Source organism: Lissotriton helveticus, chromosome 12, assembly GCF_964261635.1.
Source record: "Lissotriton helveticus chromosome 12, aLisHel1.1, whole genome shotgun sequence".
In the NCBI taxonomy this organism is placed as follows: domain Eukaryota; kingdom Metazoa; phylum Chordata; class Amphibia; order Caudata; family Salamandridae; genus Lissotriton; species Lissotriton helveticus.
In genome coordinates, this window is record NC_136073.1 from 64,816,151 (window position 1) to 64,843,781 (window position 27,631).

A 27,631-nucleotide genomic window follows, 5' to 3' on the forward strand; every position below is an offset into this window, starting at 1 on the left:
GGTCGTCGGCGCAGGCGGTCACTGTGTGAAGTTGCGGGCTGCTTCGTTGGGGTCCGTTGTGTTGGCGGGTGGGCTCTGGCTGAGGGAGGTGGTGAGCTGGTCTGCGGTGATCTTGCTCCAATTCCTGTGAGGTACCTGTTGCGGGTGGTGGTGGGTCGTGGATCTTTTGAAGCTGAAGTGGACGCAGCTGTGGTCGGTCCAGTGTTGTCCGGTGGCGTGGCTGAAGGTGATGTACTTGCTGGAAGAGAAGACGGGATCAAGCGTGTGGCCGGCGTAGTGGGTGGGGGTGTTGACCAGTTGCTTGAGTCCGAGGTTGGCGAGGTTTTCCAGCAGGGCGGTGGTGTTGCGGTCCTTGTTGTTCTCCAGGTGGAAGTTGAGGTCCCCGAGGAGGATGTAGTCAGTGGAGGGGAGGGCGTGCGGGCTGATGAAGTCTGTGATGTCTTCGCTGAATTGTGTGCGTGGTCCCGGGGGTCTGTAGACGAGGGTACCTCTGAGGGTCGTCTTAGGGTTGGTGTGAATCTGGAAGTGGAGATGTTCGGCTGGGGATAAGGAGTCGTTGGCGTCGGTCGTGATGTGGATGGTGTTCCTGTGGACGATGGCGATGCCACCTCCGGTCTGGTTGATGCGGTCCCTCCTGATGATCTTGTACCCGTCCGGGATGGCGATGGCAATGTCGGGTGCAGAGGAGGCGTTCATCCAGGTTTCCGTGAGGAAGGCGACGTCCGGTGATGTAGCGTCGAGGAGGTTCCAGAGTTCCACGGCGTGTCTGTGGACGGAGCGGGTGTTGATCAGGATGCACTTGAGGTGGTTGCTGCTGGTGTTTGTCTTGGCGGGTGCGGGGCAGGTTCGGAGGCAGGTGAACTTGCAGGTGCAGCAGGTGAAGGGTCCGTGGGTGCGTCTCGGGGTGGCTCGGCAGCAGGCGTGGGTCCGGCCGGCATTGAGTGCGTTGAGAGTGGCGGCGTCGTAGGTCAGTCGGGTCGTCTTGCCTCGGCGGGGAGGGCCAGGGGTCCTGGCGCTGGGCGCGGGCCAGGCGCAGACGGGCGCAGACGGGCTTACCTTTGGCGCTCAATCGGTGCTCCCGCTGTGCGCGTCCGCTGCGCGGTCGCTCTGGGGGCGTCATAAGTAAGGAGCCGGGAGGGAGGAGCAGCTGGGTGGCGGGAGCGGGGCAGCGAATGGAATCACAGGGGGGCGGGGCCGCAGGGAGGCAGCGGCGGGAAATTCCAAGAAGCAGCGGGCAGCGGGAAATTCCCAGGAGCAGCGGGAAATTCCCAGGAGCAGGGGGCAGCGAGCGAAGGAATCTGCAGGCAGGAGGCGGCAAAGGCAGGCAGGAGCGGCAGCAGTGAGTGGGGCGACCAAGCCCTGTGGAGGGCTGAGCCTTCACACTCTGTGGTCCCCTACGGTCCCCTTAAGTAAGGAGCCGGGAGGGAGGAGCAGCTGGGTGGCGGGTGCGGGGCGGCAAATGGAATCACAGGGGGGCGGGGCCGCAGGGAGGCAGCGGCGGGAAATTCCAAGAAGCAGCGGGCAGCGGGAAATTCCCAGGAGCAGCGGGAAATTCCCAGGAGCAGGGGGCAGCGAGCGAAGGAATCTGCAGGCAGGAGGCGGCAAAGGCAGGCAGGAGCGGCAGCAGTGAGTGGGGCGACCAAGCCCTGTGGAGGGCTGAGCGGTACCTTTTATTGAAAACGCCAGTCTCTCTTTTTCTCTGCACCTCTGGTGAAACGAAGCATGCACGATTGACTGAGTGAAATAACTATCTATTGTTTCCGCGACTCTAGTGATATATTTCTTATTCTTGGGAAACAAAGTTGTCATGTTTTGAGCGGTTGTCAGTAACTAATCCCTTCTTGTTCATTCGAGAAAGTTTCTAGTGCCCTCTGAGCTAGATAGCACACACACAATTAAGTCTAGTATATTCGGTAGAGACCTATTCGACTTCAGTCCTACGTCTAAACTACAGGATACACTATTCCAATGTGCAGAGCCTGTTGGGAATATAGGAACTACACTACACCAGAAGCTCCAGCTCCAGGAATAACCGAAGACCCTGCTCCGTCATCCTGGTCATGGGTGAGCCTTGACTTCGAGAGTTTCCAGGACGGGAGAGTGACGGCTGTTCTGATTGTCAGCTACACCAAGTATCCCATCGTAGAGGTCCTGCCATCCACGGCATTCATCCAACTACAGCCTGTCCTGGAAAAGTCATTTGCGCTGTTTGGCCTACCATACATCCTCAAAACAGGCAACGGTCCCCCGTTCCAGGGCAGTGGGTTCAAGGACTTCCTGACATGACTAGGGGTCAAGCATCACCTCATCACTCCCCAGTGGACACAGGCCAATGGTGAAGCAGAACGTTTCATGCGGACTGCGGACAAAGTCCTGCGTATAGCAGTGGCTGAGCAGACAGACCCGGAGGTCGCTCTACAGCAATTCTTGAGAGAATCCCGCAGCACACCTCACTGCACAACGCAGAGGTCTCAATGGTTACTCATGCTGACAGGGCCCCGGCTTGACACGCTTCCCATGGCCGACAACTGGAGGCAGGAACCATATGACCCAACAAACACCCAGGCGAGGATGCAGTTGACCAATGAAAAAGCAAGTTACCAACGGAGGGCACGATCCCGAGTGCTGACACCAAGATGCTCTATCTTAATATGAAATCGTCATAGCGGAGTGAAGTTCCGAACTCCCTAAGAACCAGGGCTGTGGACTGTGAGATCAACCCGAGGAACAGCTATCACCATTGAGCGAGGAGGATAAGTAATCACACGAAACATCTCATGGTTCAAAAGGGTCTCTGCTACGGATGGTGTGGTGCAGGAGTCAAAACAATCCAGGAGTAGAGAGCCTGTGACCGAAGCGATGGAACCCAACTCCGGTGATGACTTAGCTCAGGGTCCAGCAGCATCAACATCATCTACGAGCCTCAGTCCAAGAACCCCGGCTGGCGACAGAGAACCAGTCAGTCCTGAAAGGGAACAAGATGGTCGTCAACACCGATACAACCTTAGACCGAATCCTAGACCCAATCGAAGACTTGCTGACTTCTCATGTTAGTTGTTATTAGAACTCTGTTTGAAGAACTAACTTGGGATGGGATGTAGTGGTCTAGTTTATGTCCACAGGCATCAGCGTGGACGAGACCCCGGAAGCATCCACATACTTTGTATCACTCCCTGGCCAGGCGTAGCCAGAGAGCTTAAATAAAGGGGCCGGAGTCACTCGTGACTTCCGGCTGACACCACCCACCAATGTGTCTGTGTGTCTTACTTCAGCGCAGTGTCCCAGAGCAATACGAGGCCCTAGCAGGGGTCCTGCTGACCCCACAACACATTGCAACTGAAACTGTGGACACAAACTATTGATTCTTTACTCTCTGGATCGAAAAAAGGAGGGGACACACCTTTCACTCGCCTTCCTATAAAAATGTGGAAACACCCACAAAAACTCTTACGATTCGGAAAGACGTGTGAGCCAGCAGGAAGTACAAGTATCAAGGGAAACAATTTTCCGACTCCTAAAAGGGATTTGTACCTTTGAAAAAGCCCTTCTGCAGTTACATACTCAGTGATTTGGGATCTGCAGAGTTTGCAACTTCAAAAAGGCTTTGCACAGTTGGCCCCTGTTTCTAAAGATTGCTGCCTTTCTAGGTTATGGACGTAGCGCTGGGTAGCACAACGTACATAAAGAGCTCAGATTTGGTTTTCTTTGCACTTCATGCTCAATGCTTAATATTTTGCTACCGTAACATGTCAAATAAAGAGACACCACACGTTGAAATTGAATGCTGTAAATTCGATACTCTTGCATTACATTTTATTATTGAAATAGTTATTATTAATTGTATTATTAGACGTCTAGCGATGTCTTCATTAGACATCTTCAGATGGTTAAAAACACCACAGCGAGGCTGCTATACCGGCGACCTAAATACTCCTCAGTGTCTGGGTTTCTTCGTGACCTCCTCTGGCTTATTGTGGATAAACGCATCAACTTTGAGGCTCTCTGCTTTATGCCTAAAATCAAGTTCAACACCGGCCCTGAATTTTTACAAAAGTTAGCTGTGCCATATCTTCCAACCCACACACTGCGTTCTAGTACCCAGTTGCTTTTCTCAGTGCCTAAACTCAGAAGTTCTCTAATAGCCGGTCACTCATTCTCTTCCATTGGCCCCAAGTTGTGGGGCACACTTCCTGAGCTGATTAGAGTTGCAATTTCCTAATCTCCTTCCGCCAAAAGGTAAAACATAGCTATTTTAGGTTGCCCATTCAGGTTACTGGCCATTGTCCTCACAGGTAGCTATGCGCTATATAAGAATTAATAATAATAATAATAATAATTAGTTGTAAAAGTATTTCTCCTTACCGTAACTTATCAAATTCCTCTTTGATGGGACCAATTCCTCAAGCTAGGGGGTGAGCAGCAGCTGAGTGAGTAGTTACCTGATCACAAAGTCATTCTGGTCGATCTCCCGTCCACAGCAGCTGCCGGATAAGATTGCGCTATTGCCGACCACTGCACAGGACTTAACCAACTTCCTTGGAAGAGGGGACATCTGGAAAAAAGAAAAAGGTTCACAATATAAAGCTGCCTTGTGTGCTGAGGAACACTCCAGGTCCCATTTCGAGTTAAGTGGGCAGGGTCCTCCAGGAAGAGCCTGTTCCTCAAACTCTCTGTTCCTCTGCTCTATTATCTGTCGGGCAGACCGGCATCCTTCAAATGACACCCCCACTGCCTGAGCTCTGCCATCAGACAGCTTATTTTGACAGCTCGACACAGTAGGGCTGTCGGGAAAAGAAAATGCGACCAAATTCTTCATTTAGAGAGGACGGTTGGATGTTTTTTTTTCCCTGTCCGTCACTGCCAGTAAATACTAGTCGGTCTTGAACAGAAAAAAAGAAGAATGACCCCCACATGCCTGTAGTATTCTGTGAGTGGAGTATGAAAAAGGTCTGGTAATTTGGTTACCTGATATTTTTTTCATTGCACGCAATATCCCCCGAAATTACTAGGAGATGCAGTGGAAATGCAGGGTATGATTGAACAACTACTGCCTAAACTTTGAATTCCTTAACCACGAAGGCTAAACAACGAGCAATGCCAAACAACTCCATCGTTAACGAGTTCCTAAACCACGATTTCTGCTCATTACCCGTTTACACCACTATGTTCTTGCCCATCACATAAATCACCAGCACACATTGGCTGAAGCCAGAGCATTCCCTCCGACGCTATGCGTCCGACGTGCTGCCAAGCTGGAAGAATGAAGGCAGTCTGCAGCCCTGCGCTCGTCAGAGTCTGCCAGCCTGTAGGCTGCAATGCCGAGTGAATCAAAAATTTGCTAGCATTCGCGCCAAGAATTTTCAATTCTATTAAGGACACGGAGGCGAGGATTATGCTTCTCAATCTTTACTGCAATAAACACAGCAGACAATGAAAATGTATATTTTCATAAAAAACAGTAAAGCAAACTACTTTTCCCATGATACACATGAGTATAGGCACGTCCCCACAGTCCATAAGAACCCCTTGTGTGCTCCCATCATCCTCTTTCTTTGAGGCGAACCAAGTCCAACAAAAACTTGAATAAGACCATAACTCCTCCAACATGGAAGAAACAAGGTTTCAGGCCAAACATCCTGTCGTCCGTCGTCGATCAGTCAGACTTCTTATCTGATCCTGAAAGAAAGGAAATGACACCACCGTAATCACTGCATAATTGGGTGGGCAAGCTTATTACTGTAAACTAAGCCGGGTGGGATAATCCTCGCCTCCGTGTCCTTAATAGAATTGAAAATTCTTGGCGCGAATGCTAGCAAATTTTTGATTCTATTACAGGACCGGAGGCTTCAGATTATGCTAGTTTAACGCTCATTAAAAACCACAGAAGTAATGTCACCCCCCGGCTTATAATAAAACGTCTTAAACATTGATTCAGAAGACCAATCTGCACAACACATAATGTCTTGGATACTAGATCCCAAACCATAAGACTTTGACGCCATAGCGCCTCTCACTGAATGAGCACCAAAGATCTGCGTATCAATAACTGCTTCCTTCATTATGAAGCGAAGCCATCTGGCAATTGTGGCAGCCACCACAGGTTTAAACGGCTTTTTGCAAAGCAATCAATAATTGCAAACAACCTTGAGGCCTCAAGGCCTCTGTACATTCCTCATATGCTTTTAAACATTTGACTACACATACTTTTTCAAATGCAGTATAATCAATATGTCGTGACATTGTTTTTGTACGACCCGTAATAGTAAAAGAAACCCCTTCCGGGGTAAACACTCTACCTGTAACGTCGAGTGCTCTCACATTGGAAGACCGTCTGCATGATGATAGGCAAAGTAGCATGGCCAACTTGGCCAACAATTGTTTCCTAGACAAGAGTGCATTATCAAGCCATCTGTTGAACAAAGAAATGACAAGAGAAACATCCCACAAACCCGTATATTTGGGTTTAGGGGGATTAGCTACCCTAATCCCCTTCAGCAATTTGCAAACCACCGGGTGCATGCCTACCGGTTTCCCGTCTATCTGGGCATGCCCCGCCGAAATGGCTGAACGGAAATTGTTCACTGATCGGTAAGCCAGACCATCAGCTGCTTTTGCCGACAGGAAATTCAACACGTGGGGTAACTCTGCCCCCACGGGATCCACCTGTCTTCCCACGCTCCAATCCACCCAGTTCTTCCAGGCTGCGGAATAACGCTTCCTGGTAGATGGTGCCCATGCCTGCTTGATAAAATCCGAAGTTTGGCTCGAAACTCCTGGCAGTTGCCACTGTTCCCTGAAAGCCTCCATGCCATCAGCGTTAGCCTGCCCTCCAACAGCAACGGGTGCTGCTCCTGACGAGGGCCCTGCAATAGCCACTTCGAGTCCGGCAGTAACCGGGGGTGATCGCAGCTCCACTGCAACAACTTGGGGAACCAAGCTTGTGACGTCCACCATGGTGTCACCATGACCACCTCCGCCTGTTGTCTGATTACCTGCGTCATTACCCTGGGAATTTATAAGAACGGGGGGAAAGCATACTGTATTCCCTGCGACCAATCCTGGAGAAAGGCATCGGTTGCAGTTGCCATCGGATCTGGCCTCCAGCTGAAGAACCTGGGAATCTGATAGGTTAGCCTGGAGGCGAATAGGTCCGTCTGAAATTGACCCCAAATGGTCTGTAACCACTGAAACACTTGGGGAAACAGTTTCCAGTCGCTGTAATCCCTGAGATGCCTGGAATTCCAGTCCGCTACCTGATTGGATTGCCCTGGTATGTACTCCGTTATCACTGAGATCTGATTCTCGAGGCAATAATGCCAAAAGTCCTTGGCCATTTGAACAAGGAGTGACGACCTCGTGCCACCCAACTTGTTGATATACCTCACTGCGGACACATTGTCCAATCGCAGTAGGATGCAACAAGATGTCTGCTTCGGGGATAACGTGCAAATCGCAAACAATCCTGCGAGCAGCTCTAAGCAATTTATGTGTAGAGAGAGTTCTTGCGTTGACCATCTGCCTCCTGTGGAGATATCTCCGCAGCGCGCGCCCCAGCCCCATCTGCTGGCGTCTGACTCGATCACCACCTCTGGCTGTGATCCGAAGATCGCTCTGCCGTTTCAGGCCTCTACATGACCGAGCCACCACTGCAACTCGGTTCGGACCTCCTCCGACAGTGGAATGGAGTCCGTGTACGATAGACCTCTCTGAAGATGCTTGATCTTCAGGCGCTGAAGTACCCTGTAATGAAGGGGACCCGGGAATATTGCTTGAACGGATGAGGCCAATATCCCTACTACTCTGGCAACCGCCCTGAGCGTAACCGTCCGTTTGTCCAGCAACTTGAGAATTTCCTTCTTCAAGTCCTTCAATTTCGCCTGAGGAAGACACAGTTGTGCTGCCTGGGAGTCTATCGTGAACCTTAGGAAGTCTATCACCTGTGTCGGTATAACCACCGACTTCTTTTGATTGATAACAAAACCTAAGCTCTGAAGTAGCGATGTTGTCATGTCTAAATGCTGCTTGAGCGTGGACTGGTTCTGAGCCATGATCAGTATGTCGTCTAGATAAATTATAAGCCTGATCCCCCTCTCCCTGAGGTGAGCCATCACTGGCTTCATCACCTTGGTGAAGCACCAGGGAGCTGAGGAGAGCCCGAAAGGAAGAGCCAAATATTCGTAACACTGGCCATTCCTAAGACTCTGCAGGAACCTGCGATGTGGAGGAAAAATTGGTATGGACAGATACGCATCTTTGAGGTCCAGACGGACCAACCAATCTCCGTCCTGTAACAAATCCGCTAACAGATGAATACCTTCCATTTTGAAATGGTTGTAAGTAAGGTACTGATTGAAATCCTTGAGGTTGAGTACTAACCTGTTGCCACCTCCTTTCTTCTGAACAATAAAGACGTTGCTGCAGAACCCGCGAGGTCCGCCTTGGCATTGTACAATCGCGTGCTTCTGCAGCAAGTCTGCAATTTCTTTTCCTATGAAACTGCGATCTTGTTGGGAAAAATGGAGAGCTGGTGGGGGAAACACTTGTGTCGGATGAGAATAAAATTCCAACTGAAACCCCTGGACAGTCTGCAAAACCCACGCATCCTGAGTCAGGGCCTGCCACTGTGTAAGGCAATGTCGAGTGCGACCCCCCAGAGGAAGAAGAGAGGGATCTGTTACACTCACCTGTCTTTTGCTGGGACTTGAAATTCGCCCTGTTGTTTCCCGATAGGAAACGGCCCCTGTTGAAGCCTCTGCGGGACGGGTAAAAGGTACCACCGCAGGTGGAGTCCCACTCTCCTCTTCCGCGACCATAGTCGCCTCGTTGAGAGCCTTGTTGAAAGCCCCGGCCTGACGAGCGGCCCCCGCCTCGCCCGGCCCTGTTGAAAACACCCTGGGTAAGTGCTCTTTTGATACCGCTCTGTGCCTTGTCCAATGCGGTGAATGTCCCAACATATTTCGAAACATCCTTGACGAACCGGTCACCGAACAAGTGACCACCAGCCAGTGGACCTGGCTCTGCCTCTGCCAACTCCGCCAGGTTACTGTCCATTCTCAGGAGCAAGGACTTGCGTCTCTCAGAGGAGATCGCACAGTTTGCGTTGCCAATGAGGCAGTTAGCGCTCTGGGTCCAGCCCGCCAAAATGTTTGGATCATCTGGTTTTGCCCCTTCCTTGGCTGCCAAAGCCATCTCTAGTATTTTCGCTAGGGGACCCACAACGTCGAGCAGTTTATCTTGGCAACCTCGCCAAGCACGGTCCAACCCACGTTTGGGGTCTTTAGAGAATTTCTTCAGGAAGGTGAGCATGCTGGCATCGATCTCCGGAGTTTCTGCCACGTTGTCTGGCAGGTCTGGCCGTGGACACTCTGATTTTAACCGATTGCGGACTTCTCTAGAGAAACTTTTCCGCAGGTTTTCGTGGAGGTAATCCGACACTGCAGGTGGCGGAACCCAGTCCGAGGACCGGGGGTGCATAATGTCTGAGGGATCAAATGTGAAAGGAGTGTTGACCTGCTCCGCCGAAGCTTTGGGTTCGACCTTGGCCTTTTTAGGAGGAAGGGGGGGCTCCTCCGAGGTATCAGTGTCAGTGTCCGTGTTGGTGGTAGTCGTATCCGTATCCACCGGAGCAGGGCGTTTAGCTTTCGCCTTCCCGCCTGCGTAGGCATGGTCTGTCGTACCTGTCACTGGCATTGTTGCCAGTGTTTGGGAATGTGGCCATTCTTTCTGGGTATTCAAGCTTGTGGCGGTAGATGAAGATTCTCCTGTCTTCTGTTTCTTCTTTTTGTCATACCCATGACGCTTAGCAAAGCCCTCTAGCTGTTTCCTAATAGGGCGTAGGGCCACAGCCAGTGCCTGCTGTACAGTCTGTGGAACTTTAGTTTCCATGGCTTTGTTTACTGAAGCCTGGACTGAAGCATCTAAGGCTTCAACAATGTTGTCCTCTAAAACAGCTTCCTGCTGTCATCACCAATTTCCTCCTCTCCTCCATAGTACTCCTCCGGGTCCTGGGCCCACTCTTCCATAATGCAAAGGAGTAATTATTAATTCTCACTCAGGGATAACACCCTACTTTTCACAGACAGGAGGGGTAATGGGGGGGGGTCAGCCCAAAGCACACTTACAATTTGTCAACGTTACCCAAACCCCCTCAGCAAAGCTGTACTCCAACAGGTCAGTGACCTTGGCCCAAACAGTTCTAAGAGCGTGTTCACACTCTACAGGCCTCTATTTTACAACCTGATGCCAGGCGATCTCACAGGGAGCCTGCCGGTGTGCAGAACTCGTTGGAAATGTGCTCGAGAATGCCGGGGAAATCGTGCCGAGCGGCACAGCCCCAACGCGACCAAAATCCTACCAAAAAGAAGCCCAATTGGTAGCGGTTGGGCACGCGCGTCGGCCGTGAGCCACTCGGTCCTGCGTGCAAGGGCGTACCAGGGAAGCCCAACGCGCGCGAAGCCGATAATGGGCTCCTCTGAGTAAAGCGACCGGCTCCCTGCCGGTCAGAGACCGTAATTCAACGTGCTATAGAGCGCGAGCCCAACAGCAATCTGAAAAGGCGGCAAAGCACCAGCAATTACAGCGAAGCTCCGGAATAGCGCGGAGCGAGGCACAAAGCACCCCTTATGCAAAGTAACTTTTCTACACCACGCAATAACCTTTCAATACATGAATATGTTGTCAGCAATGTGATATAAAAGATACGATCATATATAGCATCGATCCATTAGCATACAAGCATATATAGAAATCAATCATTAACATCCCCATGTAAAGCAGAGTGAGGGGACCATTAAATAGGTGCACTTAACTCTTGCTGTGAGCAGCAAAGAAAGAGGATGATGGGAGCACGCAAGGGGTTCTTATGGACTGTGGGGACGTGCCTATACTCATGTGTATCATGGGAAATGTAGTTTGTTTTACTGTTTTTTATGAAAATATACATTTTCATTGGCTGCTGTGTTTATTGCAGTAAAGATTGAGAAGCATAATCTGAAGCCTCCGGTCCTGTAATAGAATCATGCCAGGGGACGAGAAGCATGTCAGGTCAGGGGGAGCAGAAGGGAGAAACGCACGGGCGCCCTGTACCCAGTACCATACATCATCTCACCTTGTAACCACCGTAGCATGCTTTCCACACGGACACCCTGTACTCAATCACAACACATCCCCACATTCTAACTACCTAAGCAAGCGTGTGCCACCGGCAGGATGAAGGCAGGCTGCAGCACCGCATTCTAACAAATTAAGAAAGCGTTTGCCACCGGCAGGATGAAGGCAGGCTGCAACGTAATTATTTTTGCGAGTCCTTCCTTTGTTTTTCCCAAAATGTTATGTGCGTCACTTTCCCGATGGCTCTTGGCCCTAGGGGGAAGGGAGGAATTCAAGGAGAGGCCCGTTGTGGAACAGAGCTGGAGAATTTCAGGGGCGGAGTTGTGTCTGTCTCCTGCTATGAAAACAAGCATTTGCAATGCCATAGGTCTCGCATTAGGAACGTTTGAGCTATTGGTATTGTAAATGACACATTTTTTATTAATGTGTTGGTTTTGAAAATAGCTAAATTAATAGCTTTGTCATTTACAATGCTGATACTTTCAACTTTTACAAATGTGACATCTATAGCATTTGTAATGCAATATGTGTTGTATTTACATGACATAGATGTATTGATATTACAAATAACAATTGCTTTTAATTTTTTTAAATAATTAATACTTAAATAAAAGTTATTGTAATTTATAATGGCAATAGCTTAAACTTTTACAAATAACTTTTGTGAAGATTATGTATTTTATTGTGATGAAAATCCAAGAACAGAAGTGAAATATTAACATATTTTTGTGACATTTGTAATAAAGCTTGAAACATTGAGAGAACATATTTGAACCAGTTGTTGTTGAATGGTTGCACAGATTGATGCTGTGGTGGCGCTGAGTGATGTTGTGGTTATGACGAGTGATGCTGTGGCATTCAGTGATGCTGTGGAAATCCATGCATAGTGATGTTGTGGTGCCCCTGAGTGATGCTGTGGTGGTGCTGAGTGATGCTGTGGTAATGCGATAGATAGATAAAGTGTAATTATGTGGTGTGTAACTATGTGGCACTGAGTGGTATTTGGAGTGTATGTTGCATTGAGTGCAGTGTAATTATGTGGCGTGTCATTATGTGGGACTGAGTGGTATTTGGAGTGTATGTTGCATTGAGCACAGTGTAAATATGTAGCATATACTTATGTGGCACTGAGTGGTATTTGCAGTGTATTTTGCATTGAGTGCAGTGTAATTATGTGGTGTGTAATTATGTGGCACTAAGTGGTATTTGGAGTGTATGTTGTGTTGAGCGCAGTGTAATTATATAGCATATAATTATGTGGCACTGAGTGGTATTGTGTGGAGTGTATGTTGTATTCAGTAGAGTGTATTTGTGTGGCGTGTAATTATGTGGCACTGAGTGGTATTGTTTGGAGTGTATGTTGCATTGAGTGCATTGTAATTATGTAGCATATAATTATGTGGCACTGAGTGAAATTGTGTGGAGTGTGTGTTGCATTCAGTAGAGTGTAATTATGTGGTGTGTATTTATGTGGCACTGAGTGGTTTTTGGAGTGTATGTTGCATTGAGTGCAGTTTAATGTGGCGTGTAACTATGAGGCACTGAGTGGTATTTGGTGGGTATGTTGCATTGAGGGCAGTGTAATTATGTGGCATGTAACTATGTGGCACTGAGTGGTATTTGGAGTGTATGTTGCATTGAGTGCAGTGTTATTATGTGGCGTGTAATAATGTGGCACTGAGTGGTATTTGGAGTGTATGTTTATTGAGTGCAGTTTAATTATGTGGCGTGTAATTATGTGGCACTGAGTGTTATTTGGAGTGTATGTTGCGTTGAGCGCAGTGTAAATATGAAGCATATACCTATGTGGCACTGAGTGGTATTTGCAGTGTATGTTGCATTGAGCGCAGTGTAATTATGTAGCATATAATTATGTGGCACTGAGTGGTATTGTGTGGAGTGTATGTTGTATTCAGTAGAGTGTAATTGTGTGGTGTTTAATTATGTGGCACTGAGTGGTATTGTTTGGAGTGTATGTTGCATTGGGTGCATTGTAATTATGTAGCATATAATTATGTGGCACTGAGTGGTATTTGGAGTGTATGTTTATTGAGTGCAGTTTAATTATGTGGCGTGTAATTATGTGGCACTGAGTGTTATTTGGAGTGTATGTTGCGTTGAGCGCAGTGTAAATATGTAGCATATACTTATGTGGCACTGAGTGGTATTTGCAGTGTATGTTGCATTGACTGCAGTGTAATTATGTGGCATGTAATTATGTGGCACTGAGTGGTATTTGGAGTGTATGTTGCGTTGAGTGCAGTGTAATTTTGTAGCATATAATTATGTGGCACTGAGTGGTATTATGAGGAGTGTATGTTGTATTCAGTAGAGTGTAATTGTGTGGCTTGTAATTATGTGGCACTGAGTGGTATTGTTTGGAGTGTATGTTGCATTGTAATTATGTAGCATATAATTATGTGGCATTGAGTGGTATTGTGTGGAGTGTGTGTTGCATTCAGTAGAGTGTAATTATGTGGTGTGTAATTATGTGGCATTGAGTGGTATTGTGTGGAGTGTGTGTTGCATTCAGTAGAGTGTAATTATGTGGTGTGTAATTATGTGGCACTGAGTGGTATTTGGAGTGTATGTTGCGTTGAGGGCAGTGTAATTATGTAGCATATAATTATGTGGCACTGAGTGGTATTTTGGAGTGTATGTTGTATTCAGTAGAGTGTAATTGTGTGGCGTGTAATTATGTGGCACTGAGTGGTATTGTTTAGAGTATATGTTGCATTGAGTGCAGTTTAATTATATAGCATATAATTATGTGGCACTGAGTGGTATTTGGAGTGTATGTTGCGTTGAGCACAGTGTAATTATGTGGCGAGTAATTATGTGGCACTGAGTGGTATTTGGAGTGTATGTTGCATTGAGTGCAGTGTAATTATGTGGTGTGTAATTATGTGGCACTGAGTGGTATTTGGAGTGTATGTTGCATTGAGTGCAGTGTAATTATGTGGTGGGCAATTATGTGGCACTGAGTGGTATTTGGAGTGTATGTTGCATTGAGTGCAGTGTAATTATGTGAAGTGTATCTATGTGGCACTGAGTGGTATTTGGAGTGTATGTTGCATTGAGTGCAGTGTAATTATGTGGCATTTGATTATGTGGCACTAAGTGGTATTTGGAGTGTATTTTGCATTGAGTGCAGTGTAAATATGTGGCGTGTAATTATGTGGCACTGAGTGGTATTTGGAGTGTATGTTGCATTGAGTGCAGTGTAAATATGTGGCGTGTAATTATGTGGCACTGAGTGGTATTTGGAGTGTATGTTGCATTGAGTGTAGTGTAATTATGTGGCGTGTAATTATGTGGCATTGAGTGGTATTTGGAGTGTATGTCGCATTGAGTGCAGTGTAATTATGTGGCGTGTAATTATGTGGCACTGAGTGGTATTTGGAGTGCATGTTGCTTTGAGCGCAGTGTAAATATGTAGCATATAATATGTGGAACTGAGTGGTATTGTCTGGAGTGTATGTTGTATTCACTAGAGTGTAATTATGTGGCACTGAGTGGTATTGTTTGGAGTGTATGTTGCATGGAGTGCAGTGTAATTATGTAGCATATACTTATGTGGCACTGAGTGGTATTGTGTGGAGTGTGTGTTGCATTCAGTAGAGTGTAATTATGTGGCACTGAGTGCATGTTGCATTGAGTGCAGTGTAATTATGTGGCGGGTAATTATGTGGCACTGAGTGGTATTTGGAGTGTATGTTGCTTTGAGTGCAGTGTAATTATGTGGTGTGTAATTATGTGGCACTGGTGGTATTTGGAGTGTATGTTGCATTGAGTGCAGTGTAATTATGTGGCGTGTAGTGGCACTGAGTGGTATTTGGAGTGTATGTTGCATTGAGTGCAGTGTAATTATGTGGCGTTCAATTATGTGGCACTGAGTGGTATTTGAAGTGTATGTTGCATTGAGTGCAGTGTAAATATGTGGGGTGTAATTATGTGGCACTGAGTGGTATTTGGAGTGTATGTTGCATTGAGTGCAGTGTAATTATGTGGCGTGTAATTATGTGGCACTGAGTGGTATTTGGAATGTATGTCCCATTGAGTGCAGTGTAAATATGTAGCATATAATTATGTGGAACTGAGTGGTATTGTCTGGAGTGTATGTTGTATTCAGTAGAGTGTAATTATGTGGCACTGAGTGGTATTGTTTGTAGTGTATGTTGCATGGAGTGCAGTGTAATTATGTAGCATATAATTATGTGGCACTGAGTTGTATTGTGTGGAGTGTGTGTTGCATTCAGTAGAGTGTAATTATGTGGCACTGAGTGGTATTTGGAGTGTATGTTGCATTGAGTGCACTGTAATTATGTGGCGTGTAATTATGTGGCACTGAGTTGTATTTGGAGTGTAACTTGCATTGAGTGCAGTGTAATTATGTGGCGTGTAACTATGTGGCACTGAGTGGTATTTGGAGTGTATGTTGCATAGAGTGCAGTGTAATTATGTGGCGTGTAATTATGTGGCACTGAGTGGTATTTGGAGTGTATTGCATTGAGTGCAGTGTGATTATGTGGAGTGTAAATATGTGGCAATGAGTGGTATTTGGAGTGCATATTGCATTGAGTGCAGTGTAATTGTGTGGCGTGTAATTATGTGGCACTGAGTGGTATTGTTTGGAGTGTATGTTGCATCATAATTATGTAGCATATAATTATGTGGCACTGAGTGGTATTGTGTGGAGTGTGTGTTGCATTCAGTAGAGTGTAATTATGTGTTGTGTCATTATGTGGCACTGAGTGGTATTTGGAGTGTATGTTGCGTTGAGCGCAGTGTAATTATGTAGCATATAATTATGTGCCACTGAGTGGTATTTTGTGGAGTGTATGTTGTATTCAGTAAAGTGTAGTTGTGTGTGAGGGTGAAGAGTGTGTGAGGGTGCAGTGTGTGAGGGTGCCAAGTGTGTGAGGGTGCAGAGTAAGGGTGCAGAGTATGTGAGGGTGCAGAGTGTGTGAGGGTGCAGAGTGTGTGAGGGTGCAGAGTGTGTGAGGGTGCAGAGTGTGTGAAGGTGCAGTGTGTGAGGGTGCAGTGTGTGTGTGAGGGTGCAGTGTGTGAGGGTGCAGAGTGTGTGAGGGTACAGAGTGTGAGGGCGCAGAGTGTGAGGGCGCAGAGTTTAAGGGCACAGAGTGTGAGGGCGCAGTGATCTGGGGAGGGGAGCTGGTGAGCTGTCACACACTGCTGAGCAGGGAGCAGGGACCGTCGACTATCTTCAGTTACATAAACTGCAATGGAAGCTGCAATTGAAGCTGGTACTACAGAGTACTGACCTGGTGGGTGCTGCCAGGCTGCAGCACAGCTGCCAAGTTTTCATATTGCTATGTGTGACATTTTCATAATTCCGGTGTAATTATGACTGACATTCAGCGACGATGAGTGACATTTTCTCGCAAGCAAAATGAAACCTATAAATATCAGAAGAAGCATACAATTTCGTTTTCAGTCCTATTTAGAATCACAAACGGGCCTTTGCAGACTAATAAAACAGCAACAAATAGCGGTTTTTAGGTCTCGTGGCGGTTACAGCGCGAAGCGCTGTCTCGCCAGAGATCTATTGTTACTGACTCTGCTTCCCAGGAGACAGCACCTGACCGCGCGCATTTCCTCTCCGAGAAGGCGATCGGAGCGGGCCACGCGAACACGCTCGCTGTGGCCAGCTGCTGTCTCCTTGGAAGCTCCAACACCAGACACGCATGCGCATACACCGAGACACACACACACGAGCGCCCATGCACACATACATACAGAGAACCCCTCCCACCCCCACCGTCGCACACATACACACACGCGCAGACACGCGTGCACACATCCCCCTCACACCCCACTCACCAGGTTCTTCTTGAGTGTGCCTCAGCAGCCAGCGGGTCATTCTGGGCAAAAGGCGGGGGCCGCGGGGCTCTCCACGAGCACGGGAGCCCCGCTAGCTGAGACGCAAATCTTCCGGCGGGCACAGGAGCGCGGGGTGGGCTCCCGTCTGCTTCCTGTATTTGTCCGGCCCCGGCCCCATCCCAACAAAGGTTGCCTGGCTTCCTGTTGAAGCCGGGCTGAGGCGGTGAGTTTGCTTGTTGTTTGTTTCTTCACTAAAATTCAAGACAGTGGCAAATATGGCGGGGCAGTGGGGGATGCGAGGCGAAGTGAGGAGGGAACTCGGAGAAGGAGGCATCACTCCCTCGCATCGGTCGCTAGTCCGTGGCTCTCCCCTTGGTACTCCTGTTAGGTGTAGGTTCGGCTGACCACATCACTCCCATTTTATTTGATGCAATGTTATATAGCGCAAACTTTTCCCGAAGGAGTCGGAGCGCTTTACATGAGGACCAGTTGCAAAGCAGAAGTACAAGTAGAGGTATAATAAGGCAATAAAAGGCAGACACTCGGCAATAGCAAAGGTTCACATGGGGAGGGGAGTCACAGGGGGGGGTTAGGGGCGCAAGAGGGTGGTGCTCAAGGGGAGGCATTTAAAGGGGACTTTTCAAAGAACGCGGGAGGCGCACTGGAGGCATAGCACCCGCCAACAACAGAAATGCACGATAGATTGCTCAGGGTTACGCGAAAGCTGCCGTTAAGTGGAACAGTGAAGAGAATGCTAAGGGGCAAAAAAAAAAAAAAGAGTGGAGCTAGCACCGTCAGTAACAGCTGAGCCATTTTAAAGGGTGCATTTATTTGGGTGGGGGAAGAGTGAGGGGAACTTCGTATTGTTTGGACCTGCCGTGCCACTCCTCATCTTGGATAAAGAAAGCTGTTTGTTCAGCTTACCTGCCGCCTCGTGATTGCCGCTGGAGCTGTCCCGCCTCCCGCCGCACGCCTCCTTGGACACCTGGAGAGCTGCTGCGGTCTGGAGGGCGGGCCAGGGGTACTACAACCCCCAGCAGGCACTGTGCCTACCACGTTCCATCCTCAAGCGCCAGGAGGCGCATAAATTAGGCGCACACCCTGCAGAGCGGGGGAACTTCGTATTGTTTGGACCTGCCGTGCCACTCCTCATCTTGGATAAAGAAAGCTGTTTGTTCAGCTTACCTGCCGCCTCGTGATTGCCGCTGGAGCTGTCCCGCATCCCGCCGCACGCCGCACGCCTCCTTGGACGCCTGGAGAGCTGCTGCGGTCTGTAGGGCGGGCCAGGGGTACTACAACCCCCAGCAGGCACTGCACCTACCATGTTCCATCCTCAAGCGCCAGGAGGCACATAAATTAGGCGCACACCCTCCCTCGCGGGACGCCGGGCTAAGCCCGGGCAAAGGGCGGGCCGTCTGTGGCCGTCCGGGGACGGAGGAGGACGGGACGGGACACCCCTCTTTCGCCTTTACAAGCCCCCCAGGCAGTTGGGAAGGTAGGACTTATTCACTATGACTTTAAATTGTGATAAATCGGCGTCTGCGGGGGGCAGTAGAGGAACACTAGAGAGCTATTTTACGAGGGCTGCTACGGAGCTGGACAAGGATATTGAGATGGCAGAGCGCAGGTCTGAGCGACGTCGCTCCATCGAATCCCTGAAAACTAGACCTTTGTTGGATTTGATGGCTGTATCTGTTCTGCCGGACTCTGCCTCTGTCTCCTCCAGCGAGGACCCACTGTCCATGGACAAATTTCCTTTACTCCTAAGAGACACTTCGCCGCATCAAGCTGTTGTAAATACTGCTCCTTTACCTAGTGTGGCGACCCCAAGTATTTACAGTACAGGACCAAATGTAACTAATGTGCCTTCTCTTTCAGCCAGGGAGCTACCTAAAAAGAAGGGCAAGTTGCCCAATGTACCCAAAGTTCATGGTCCTCCTCCAGCCAAACGGAGAAGAGGGGGGGGGGGCACCCCAGAGGCGTAAGCTCAGTCATTCTGAGTTCGGTAAATCACTAAAATCTAATGCATCAGCTGTATCTAAGGTCAAGGCCTCAGAATTTTCTGCTGTTGTGTCACCGGCCCCTGCGGTGCTGGTGCCACCGACCATTGAGGTATTAGACACTTCTGATATAATGCCTGTTATTGACGCATTATGTGAAACGAGGCCAGCCCTTCCCCCCTTAGAGAAAGACTTACTGCCTGACATTCCTCGTGATTCTATTGAGCACCTATTTAGGTCCTTTATGCACCCAATATTAGATATTTTGAAGAGGGTGGAACAACGGCTGGGGAACCTCGAGTCATTGTTTGTCGACAATGTAGGGGCAGGGCCCTTATTGATCAATGAACTCCATCGATGTTCACAGTTCAGGCTCTAAATGCTCCTGTCCCGTCCCCGGCTGCCTCCAAGGGCCTCATTAAGGGCACTACCAGAGTTAATAAACTCCCTATTAACACCCATTCGGGAGCACCAGCTACTCAGCAAGCTGACCAACAGGTCTCTTTGGTAACAGCAGTAAAATCAGCTGCATTGGCTGTTAGAGAAACTCAGAAGGGAGGGGAAAATCCGACCTCCCCGAACCAACGAGTGGGTCGGGGAAGGTTGAGTCGACCTACCAATGTCAAATTGCAGGGCCCTAATGTTGAACTGCCCCCCGATGCTGTGCCCTTTGTGGTCGTGCTCACCGGAGTCCCTACCCTAGAGGTAGGTAAAAGGGAGGGGTACTCTCAGTTAAAAAACAAAACATTTCACTGGCTAGGACTAAACAGACCACTCCCATATCATGTTAATGGAGAGATTGTTCACGTCAGGCGTATCCCCTGGTTGGGCAGTAGGGAAATTTTTTTAACGGGAGACCTTATTGTTATAAACTTTAGAGACCCAGAGGCAGTTAGATTTATACTGAATGGGTCTTCGGGGAACCTGAGCAGTGCCATTGTTCCACATGACTTAACATTTTTTTACCCAAAATCCCTTGTGTGCCCCCCCTTCTACCCGGTAGGTCTAGCTGACACACAACATAATATGTATATGCCTTCCACCAATAGTTACATGGGGCAAGCTTTTAGACCTTTGCCCATCAGGAACGACCTTGGGTGGAATACAGTGCCAGTTAGAAACTATTGTATCCCACCAGGGAGGTTGGACCAACCACATGGGAACAGGAGAATGGACCATTTGATTCCATTACCCCGTTAGAAACATCTAATAGATTTAACATTTTTTTCTGCTTCGATGGGTGCGACTGACAGTCGGGGCGCTCTGTTGGCAGTCCACTGGGTACGATTACTCTAAGATCAAATCTTTTATTACAATCAGCATATGAGAGTCCTTTATCTGTATTATCCACTGAGCCTAAAACTGTTCTCCCTTCCGTTGACTGTCGCTCATTTTTAGAGGGATCGGAACAGGGGTTATCTGCTGGTTTAAATGTTGATAAAGCCACCCTTGGTGATACATTATCTTCAGTTTTGCCTGTAAGTTCCCAACCTTCTTGCTTTGATGCTAGCTCTACCCTTTGTCCACCATGTCCAGTCATATCTAGCTCGGCAGGAGTTGGGAAGGGGGCAACTGACCTGTGTTTACCGGTGTTACGGATATGCTCCTGGAACATTGCTGGCCTTGAATCAAAGCTTGATCTGCCTGACTGGGGGTCCTTCATAGACCACTCTGATATTTGGTCTTTTCAGGAAACCTGGGCTACCCGGCCTATTTTTCGCACTGGTTTTCTGAATTATTCTAGACCAGCTGTGAAAGGTGCAAGGGGCAGACCAGTGGGTGGTCTAGCTATTTGGGTACGCCAACATGCGGGAGTAACAGTGGAGGAGCTCCCATTGGATAACCCCGATATGTTGGCCACACGGGTAATTTCGTCCTCGGGACTGAATATGGTGATTGTAAATATCTATATGCGGGGTATCCAAGGGGGAAAATGCTCTCCTGTTGCGCTGGTGTTGGAGGGTCTCTTAAGCTCACTACCTGTGAATACAAATAGGGTGGTTTTGGGGGATTTCAATACCTGTTTTGAACCTATGGGGTTGGACGATGGTTTGCTCACCGAAGATGAGGATTCCTTGTGGGGCATTCCGGGTTTGGAATTACAACCCATCAAGAAATGGTCCCAATCAGCCATATTTTTGAAGGGTCTATGCTTGAACCAGGGAATGCGTGCAGTTAATGGGCGTTTGAAGTCCGATAGGATGGGGGCAATGACCTATGATAATGGCAGATCTGGTTCCCGCATTGACTATATCCTGGTGAATGTGGAAATGTGGCCCAGTCTGCTGGATATGGTGGTAGTAAATAGAGCCGAGAGTGACCATAATCCCTTGGTTCTATCGATCAAAGAAGGCACCTTTGCAGAGCCCACGGTGGCAAAGGCGTCCCTGCCGCAGGTCTTATTATCCAACAACGAAAGAAGGGTTTTTTTTGTTTTTTTTTTATTATAAACTTTTATTCATTGTTCAAATTGAGTACACCGCTATTCAGCCAACAACCCGGAGGCAGGCAGCATCATTAGTATCATGTTGACCATATCTTGCGGTCCTGTACCATTTACATGTGCAAGGATCATGTGTCAGTAACTTTTCAAATAACCTATACAACCAAACCAACAACGCTTTGCCATTTGTCATGAATTATTCGTCAATATAAAGGGTATGTTGACACTTATATTAGGGCGATTTCCAAGTAGTTAACGTCAAAGAAGGTGTGGGGGGGTACGTGTGTGTGGAGAATAACTGCACGTGTGTGGGGGAACTGCGCAGCAATCAAACTATTCAATTCAATCCGCCCAGACGCACACACGCAGTCGTATGTTCGATGTCCATCTTTATACAGCCAAAACCTTATTAATGTTCCTCTAATGTAGTCTCACACCACATCTGTCCAATCTTCATGCACCATTCATCCATCGCTACCAGGCATCTCCAGCCTCTCACACCCAGGTTCATTCGTCTATCTCTGCTCCAGCCAACCAGGTCGTCAGGGGCAGCCATATATCAGTAGGTCTAGACCGCGGTGGTAGGAGCTCCCAATACGTAGTCAGTTGATCTCGACAGTATAGTGCTGAATTGATCCACCCTGTCGTCTTTGGAGCAGTTTTCCTTTTCCAATGTAGTGCAATTTGTCTTTTCGCCAATAGGAGTAATAGAGCAGCTAATTTCCTTGAGGCACTGGGTATGCCAGCTACATATCCCAGTAGAGCCACCACTGGGTCAGGGAGCAGCGTTTCTCCTATTATCTGTCCCAATTGTGAAAAAACCTCTACCCAATAGTGCTGCACCGGCGTGCAACTCCATGTGAGGTGAAAGAAGTCCGCATCTCCAGCACCGCATCTCCAACAGCGAGAGTCAGGTAGTAATCCTATTTTAAAGAGTTGCGCAGGCGAGCTGTACGTTTTATGTAGGAAATTAAAGTGTATCAATCGCAGCCTATAGTTAGGTGACAAGTTCTCCAATTGGTCGCAGCAGAATTTCCATTGTTTATCGGTTATGTTGATTCCCGCCTCTGTCTCCCATTGCGATTTCGAGGTAGGTCGCACCCATGGCGCCGTGTCTTGCGTTATTTTATAGATCCGGGTGATCAGCTTGCTCGGAGAGCTGTTGGTTAGTACGTTCTCCAGCGCCGGAAGCGACGGAGGCACTGCTGGAAACATCGGGTATCTGGCCTTACATGCCGCTCGCAGTTGATAGTATAGCAGCAATTCAGAGGCCGTAGGTACCTCTGATTCGCAGATGTCCCCCATTTTCACAAACGTGTCGTCTGGGTATAGGTCACTCGCCACCACCAGACCACGCTTTTGCGCCCTCTCAGAAATCGCCGCATCTGTCAGAGGACCCAGCAAGGGATTGCCGCTCAGCGGCATGGATGGGGCATACAGCTCAGAGATGCCTGCCCGCTTTGCGATGCCCTGCCAGGCCCAACGCACTGTTTCCACCGTGTTTACATCATCCGGCGATCGTTTGTATTTGTGATATAGCGTCGTTTTCAAAGGGGTGGGTGCCGACACATCCATTTCGATCGCCGCGTGGGGCTGATATGGGATCGGGTGTTGCCAGAAGTGTAGGTATTGAGCCTGGGCGCAGTAGGCATACAACTCTAAATCAGGAGCCGCCAGACCACCCTGACGAAAAGGGAGCGTCAATACTTTCCACTGCACTCTAGGCTGTCTGCCCGCCCATACTAGTTCCAGTAGGGCTGAGCGTACGCGTTTGAAAAAGGATTGTGTAAGCGGCAGGGGCACATTCGCAAATAGATATAAGAACTTAGGTAGTATAATAATTTTTGTTATGGCTATACGCCCTGTCAGTGACAGCGGCAGAGTGATCAATTTTTTCACCTTTGTCTCAAGCCATTCCACGGTGGTGCCATAGTTTAAAAGCCATAGGTCTTGTATCGAGCGGCTTATATGTATTCCCAGGTATTTCACCTCATCTTCTACCCAAGTGATGGGGAATTCGGTATGGCATTGTGTCGTACCGTCTGTCAATGGCAAAAGTGTGGATTTGGACCAGTTGACGTTAATGCCGGTCAAACCGCTGTATCGCACTAATTCCCTCATTAGGGGGCCAAAATTGTCAGCCGGGTTTTGCATAAAGATTGTTATATCGTCCGCGTACAGGGACACTAATAACCCCCTGGAGGTGAATCCTATGCTTCTCTGGGTGTTATGTTGTCTCAATCTCGCCGCTAATGGCTCTGTGGCGATGGCAAAAAGCAGCGGCGATAACGGGCATCCCTGTCTGGTCCCCCTAGTGATCCTTATAGGCTGTGAGACTTTTCCGTTTACTTTCACTCTGGCCGTGGGGCCACTGTAAAGGACGCTAATTTTTTGGATAAACAACTTGCTGAATCCCATTCTTGTGAAGAGTGCCTGTAGAAACTTCCACTCAAGAGAGTCGAACGCCTTAGTTGCGTCCAACAAGGCAGCCGCGGCCTGGACTTTTGGGTCTAGATAATGAAGCAAACCAAATAGCGTGCGTAGGTTGTGCGACGTGGATCTGCCTGTCACGAATCCAGACTGATCCGAGAGTGCTATTTGGGGTAGCATTGGTTTCAGGCGTTCCGCTAGTAGCTTAGCATAGATCTTGGCGTCTAGGTTGATCAGGGACAGCGGCCTATACGAATCCGGACACGTAGGGTCCTTGCCCGGCTTCAGAAGTGTAATTATCATGGCCTCTCGAAGTGACGGGGGAAGGCTCCCAGTCTCAATCGCTTCCATGTATACCTTGTGCAGCCTTGGGACCAAGACGTCCGCATATTCTTTGTAGAATGCAGCCGTGAGGCCGTCAGGTCCAGGCGCCTTACCTAAGGGCATGCCGGCGATGGTCAGACGTATGTCTTCCTGCGTCAGCGGTAAATCCATATATTCGCGTGCTCCGTTGTTGAACCACGCTAGTGCCACCGTATCTAGGTAATCTGTTATCATATCATCACTCGGCTGTATTTTGGAGGCGTACAGGTTCCCATAATATTCTTCCATAGTGTGCAAGATATCACTCGGCGTCCGAGCTATCTCGCCTGTTTCAGTGGCCAGTTCCAAAATATAGTCCGCTCCTCTAGGTTTTCTGAGCATGGCGGCCAGCGTCCTCCCAGGGCGGTCTCCCTCCCCATATCTACGAGCCTGAGCGTATTTATGTAGGAATTTTACCTCCCTCTCTGCTTCTTCTTGATACTGGGTCAGTTTTGCCCTGAAGGCTGCCCGGGCCCTATCTGTAGGCGATCTCGTAATCTCGACTTCCAGAATCGCTAATTCTTTTTCGAGTGCATCCAGTGTGCTTCTAATGGATCGCAGTACTCCAGTCTTGAGCGCCATACAGTGCCCCCTAGTCACCACTTTACAGGACTCCCAGAGTGTACCTGGCGAGTCCACAGTCCCTTCATTGAGCTCAAAGAACTCCTCTAGTTTACCTCTCAGTTCCTCTTTAAACACCAGATCTAATAGGGCCTGCGACGGAAACCTCCAGCTAAATGGCTGTGTGTATTGAGTGGGGGTCGCCAGTGTTATTCCCACCGGAGCGTGATCTGACAGCGACCTTGGCAAGTGCATCGCCGCCAAGACCGACGTATGCAGGTCTCTGGACAGTAGCCAGTAGTCAAGTCTCGACCACGCGGCTCTATGGGCTGTGATGCAAGTACCCGCCCTCGTATGTGGGTGAACAGCCTCCAGGAATCTACCAGGGATGCCTCTCCGACAATGGCGCCCAGTGCCTCAGCCGCCCTCGGGTGGTGCTCTCGGGCAGCGCCCTGTCGATCCATAGCGTCAGACAGCACTACATTGAAGTCCCCCGCCCACAGGATCGCTGCGTTATCAAATTGACGCATTTTACCCCACAAGTTCTCGTAAAATTCGGGGTTATCGTCGTTCGGGCCATATACATTTACAAGCAGTACTTGGATGCCACATAGCACTCCCAGAATCAACGTGTATCTTCCATCCTCACCTCTCAGTACCTGGTGTGTCACCCAGTGTAGGCCTTTACGGATCAGAACTGCCACTCCTCTGGCATAATTCGAATAAGGGGCATGTATCACCTCCCCCCATCTCCTGTGTTTGAGCTGCGGGGCATCTGTGATATGTAAGTGTGTTTCTTGAAGCATGCAGATGTCTACTCTTTTCCTCTCTAAATAGGCATGCACCAGTCTCGCTTTCCTCCTGTCATTCATTCCTCTCACATTCCACGATAAGCATGTTATTGACGCCATTGCGGCCTGCACATCAGGGTGTATAGTTTCCCCATTCCCCAGTCTATCTGTAGGTTCCACCACCATACCAAAGTATAAGGGTGCAATGGGATTAGCAGAGCGCCCCTTGCAGTCCGCCTAAGGCACAAGTGTCCCAGCTCCACAACCACTTGTAAAATCCACCACAACCCTCCATCCCCCAAGCATATCTCAACAGTGTCAGTGCCCATCATGTAAGTGAATGTCAGTGACAATTTCAACAAAGCGTTTTCATAGGTGAACAGAACAAACCAAATAAAACCAACCCCCATCCCACCCTTCCCACCCGCTCCAACCCCCCAATTAGGTCGTGCAGTCGTCGTCCCCTGTACCATCCCACTCAACAACAGTAGTAGAAGGACTAACCATAGTTTGGGAGTCATCCCTGGGGGTGCGCAGGTTGTTGCCCTCCAACCCTGTACTTATGACAGGGCGATCGAGCGCGGTTCGACTCTGTGCGCTACAGGGCCCCCCGGCCCCCCAAATCAACCGGAGCATCGGTCATCTCATAACATTCTTCAGGATTATGTAGTAATAAGTACGACACCTCCCCAAGTAAGCAGCCAGCGCCCCAAAATTCCCGGTTGCAATGCTGCACATACCCTCCCTCTGTAAAGAAGGCCCTAATGACGCTATATTCAACAACACAGGACATTATTCAATATCACTTAGCTGGCCAGAGTCCCCTTGGTGACCAGTCTCCGTCTGTCCTCTCTGGTCTTTAGCAAGCTGCTTGGCGAACTTCAACGCCGCTTTGGCATCCGTGAAGAATGTGGGTTTACCCGGGCCCTGCACCCTCAGTTTCGCCGGGTAAATCAAGGAGTATTTCGTGCCTGTTTGTTGGAACACCTTCTTAGCGGGCAAAAATTCCCGCCGTGCAGATTGGACTTGAAGCGTGAAATCAGGGTACATAGCAATACGATTTCCTTTGTATTGTAAATCCGCCATGTTGCGTGCCAGTCGCAGTATCGAGTCCCTATCTCTATAATTCAGCACGCGTGCAAGGATTGTCCTAGGTGGAGCTCCAGGCTTGGGCACTGGACATAACGTGCGGTGTGCCCTTTCCACCAGAAACATAGGGGAGAGACTCTCTCCAAAAAGGTCTTTCATCATCTGTTCAACATAGCGTTCCATATTCGCAATGTCCGTCGATTCTGCCACTCCCGTGATGCGAACGTTGTTTCTTCTGGACATCGCTTCCAAATCCTCATTCTTCATTTGGATCAGGGAGAGCACTTTGTCCATTCCCCTTAGTTTCTTGTCCAGTTCCGATTGGCATTCCTCCGTGTCCGTCACACGTGTTTCCAGGACCCCGACCACTCCTTCCTGCTTATCCATTCTCCTCGTCATGCCGTCCATACGTGTAGCCAATGCGTCCATCTTACCATCTATGCCTTGCAGACTTGACTTTAGTTCTTGAAACATTGCCTTAATGTCATCCGCCGGCAGCACAGGTTGGCCTGCACCCGATGGTTCCTGATCCGGCGCTTCCTGGTTCGGCGGTTTCTTGGTCGTCTTGTCGAACATGATTTTGGGCTGTCATGTGTCCGGTTTGCCCATGACGACCGGCCTCGTCACGCCTTGCTATCGCCGTCCAGGAGCGCCTGGCTTTCACTGATATCGGTCAACCTGGGTTATGGGGTGCACCGCGGCGCCCACGTGCAACTTCTGCGCGGGACGTGTAGGCGCCAGTCCTCAGCAATGTGTTCTGGCCCCCGAGTCGGCGACACTAGCCAGTAGGCGTGGCAGTCAATGGCACATCAAGTCCGGTGTCCTCACTGTAGGTAAAGGTCCTCAGACCGCCTGTATAATTCCACCGTGTCTTAGGCCATATGGCTATGTAGTGCAAGAGCCTCCCGCAAGTACTCAAATTAGAGGCAGTATCTCGCTTTTGGCGCCTTCTCCGACCCTTGCGGTGCCAAGGCTCAAACTCCGGGACAAAATGGCGGTACACA

At 49.0% G+C, this 27,631-nt stretch overlaps 1 protein-coding gene and 1 long non-coding RNA gene across 6 annotated transcripts in view; one reads left to right on the plus strand and one right to left on the minus strand.

Moving 5' to 3' along the window:
- LOC144799025 (uncharacterized) overlaps positions 1-27,631 on the plus strand; it is a 708,806-nt gene that overhangs the window by 390,573 nt on the left and 290,602 nt on the right. The window lies entirely within an intron of this gene.
- The window catches only part of LOC144799023 (alpha-2,8-sialyltransferase 8F-like), a 358,709-nt gene that overhangs the window by 89,992 nt on the left and 241,086 nt on the right, over positions 1-27,631 (minus strand). For all 4 annotated transcript variants that reach the window (XM_078670182.1, XM_078670181.1, XM_078670184.1 and 1 more), the window contains one exon: positions 4,440-4,552. In XM_078670182.1, coding sequence (XP_078526308.1) covers positions 4,440-4,552 — 113 coding nt within the window. The remainder of the gene's footprint in view (positions 1-4,439; positions 4,553-27,631) is intronic.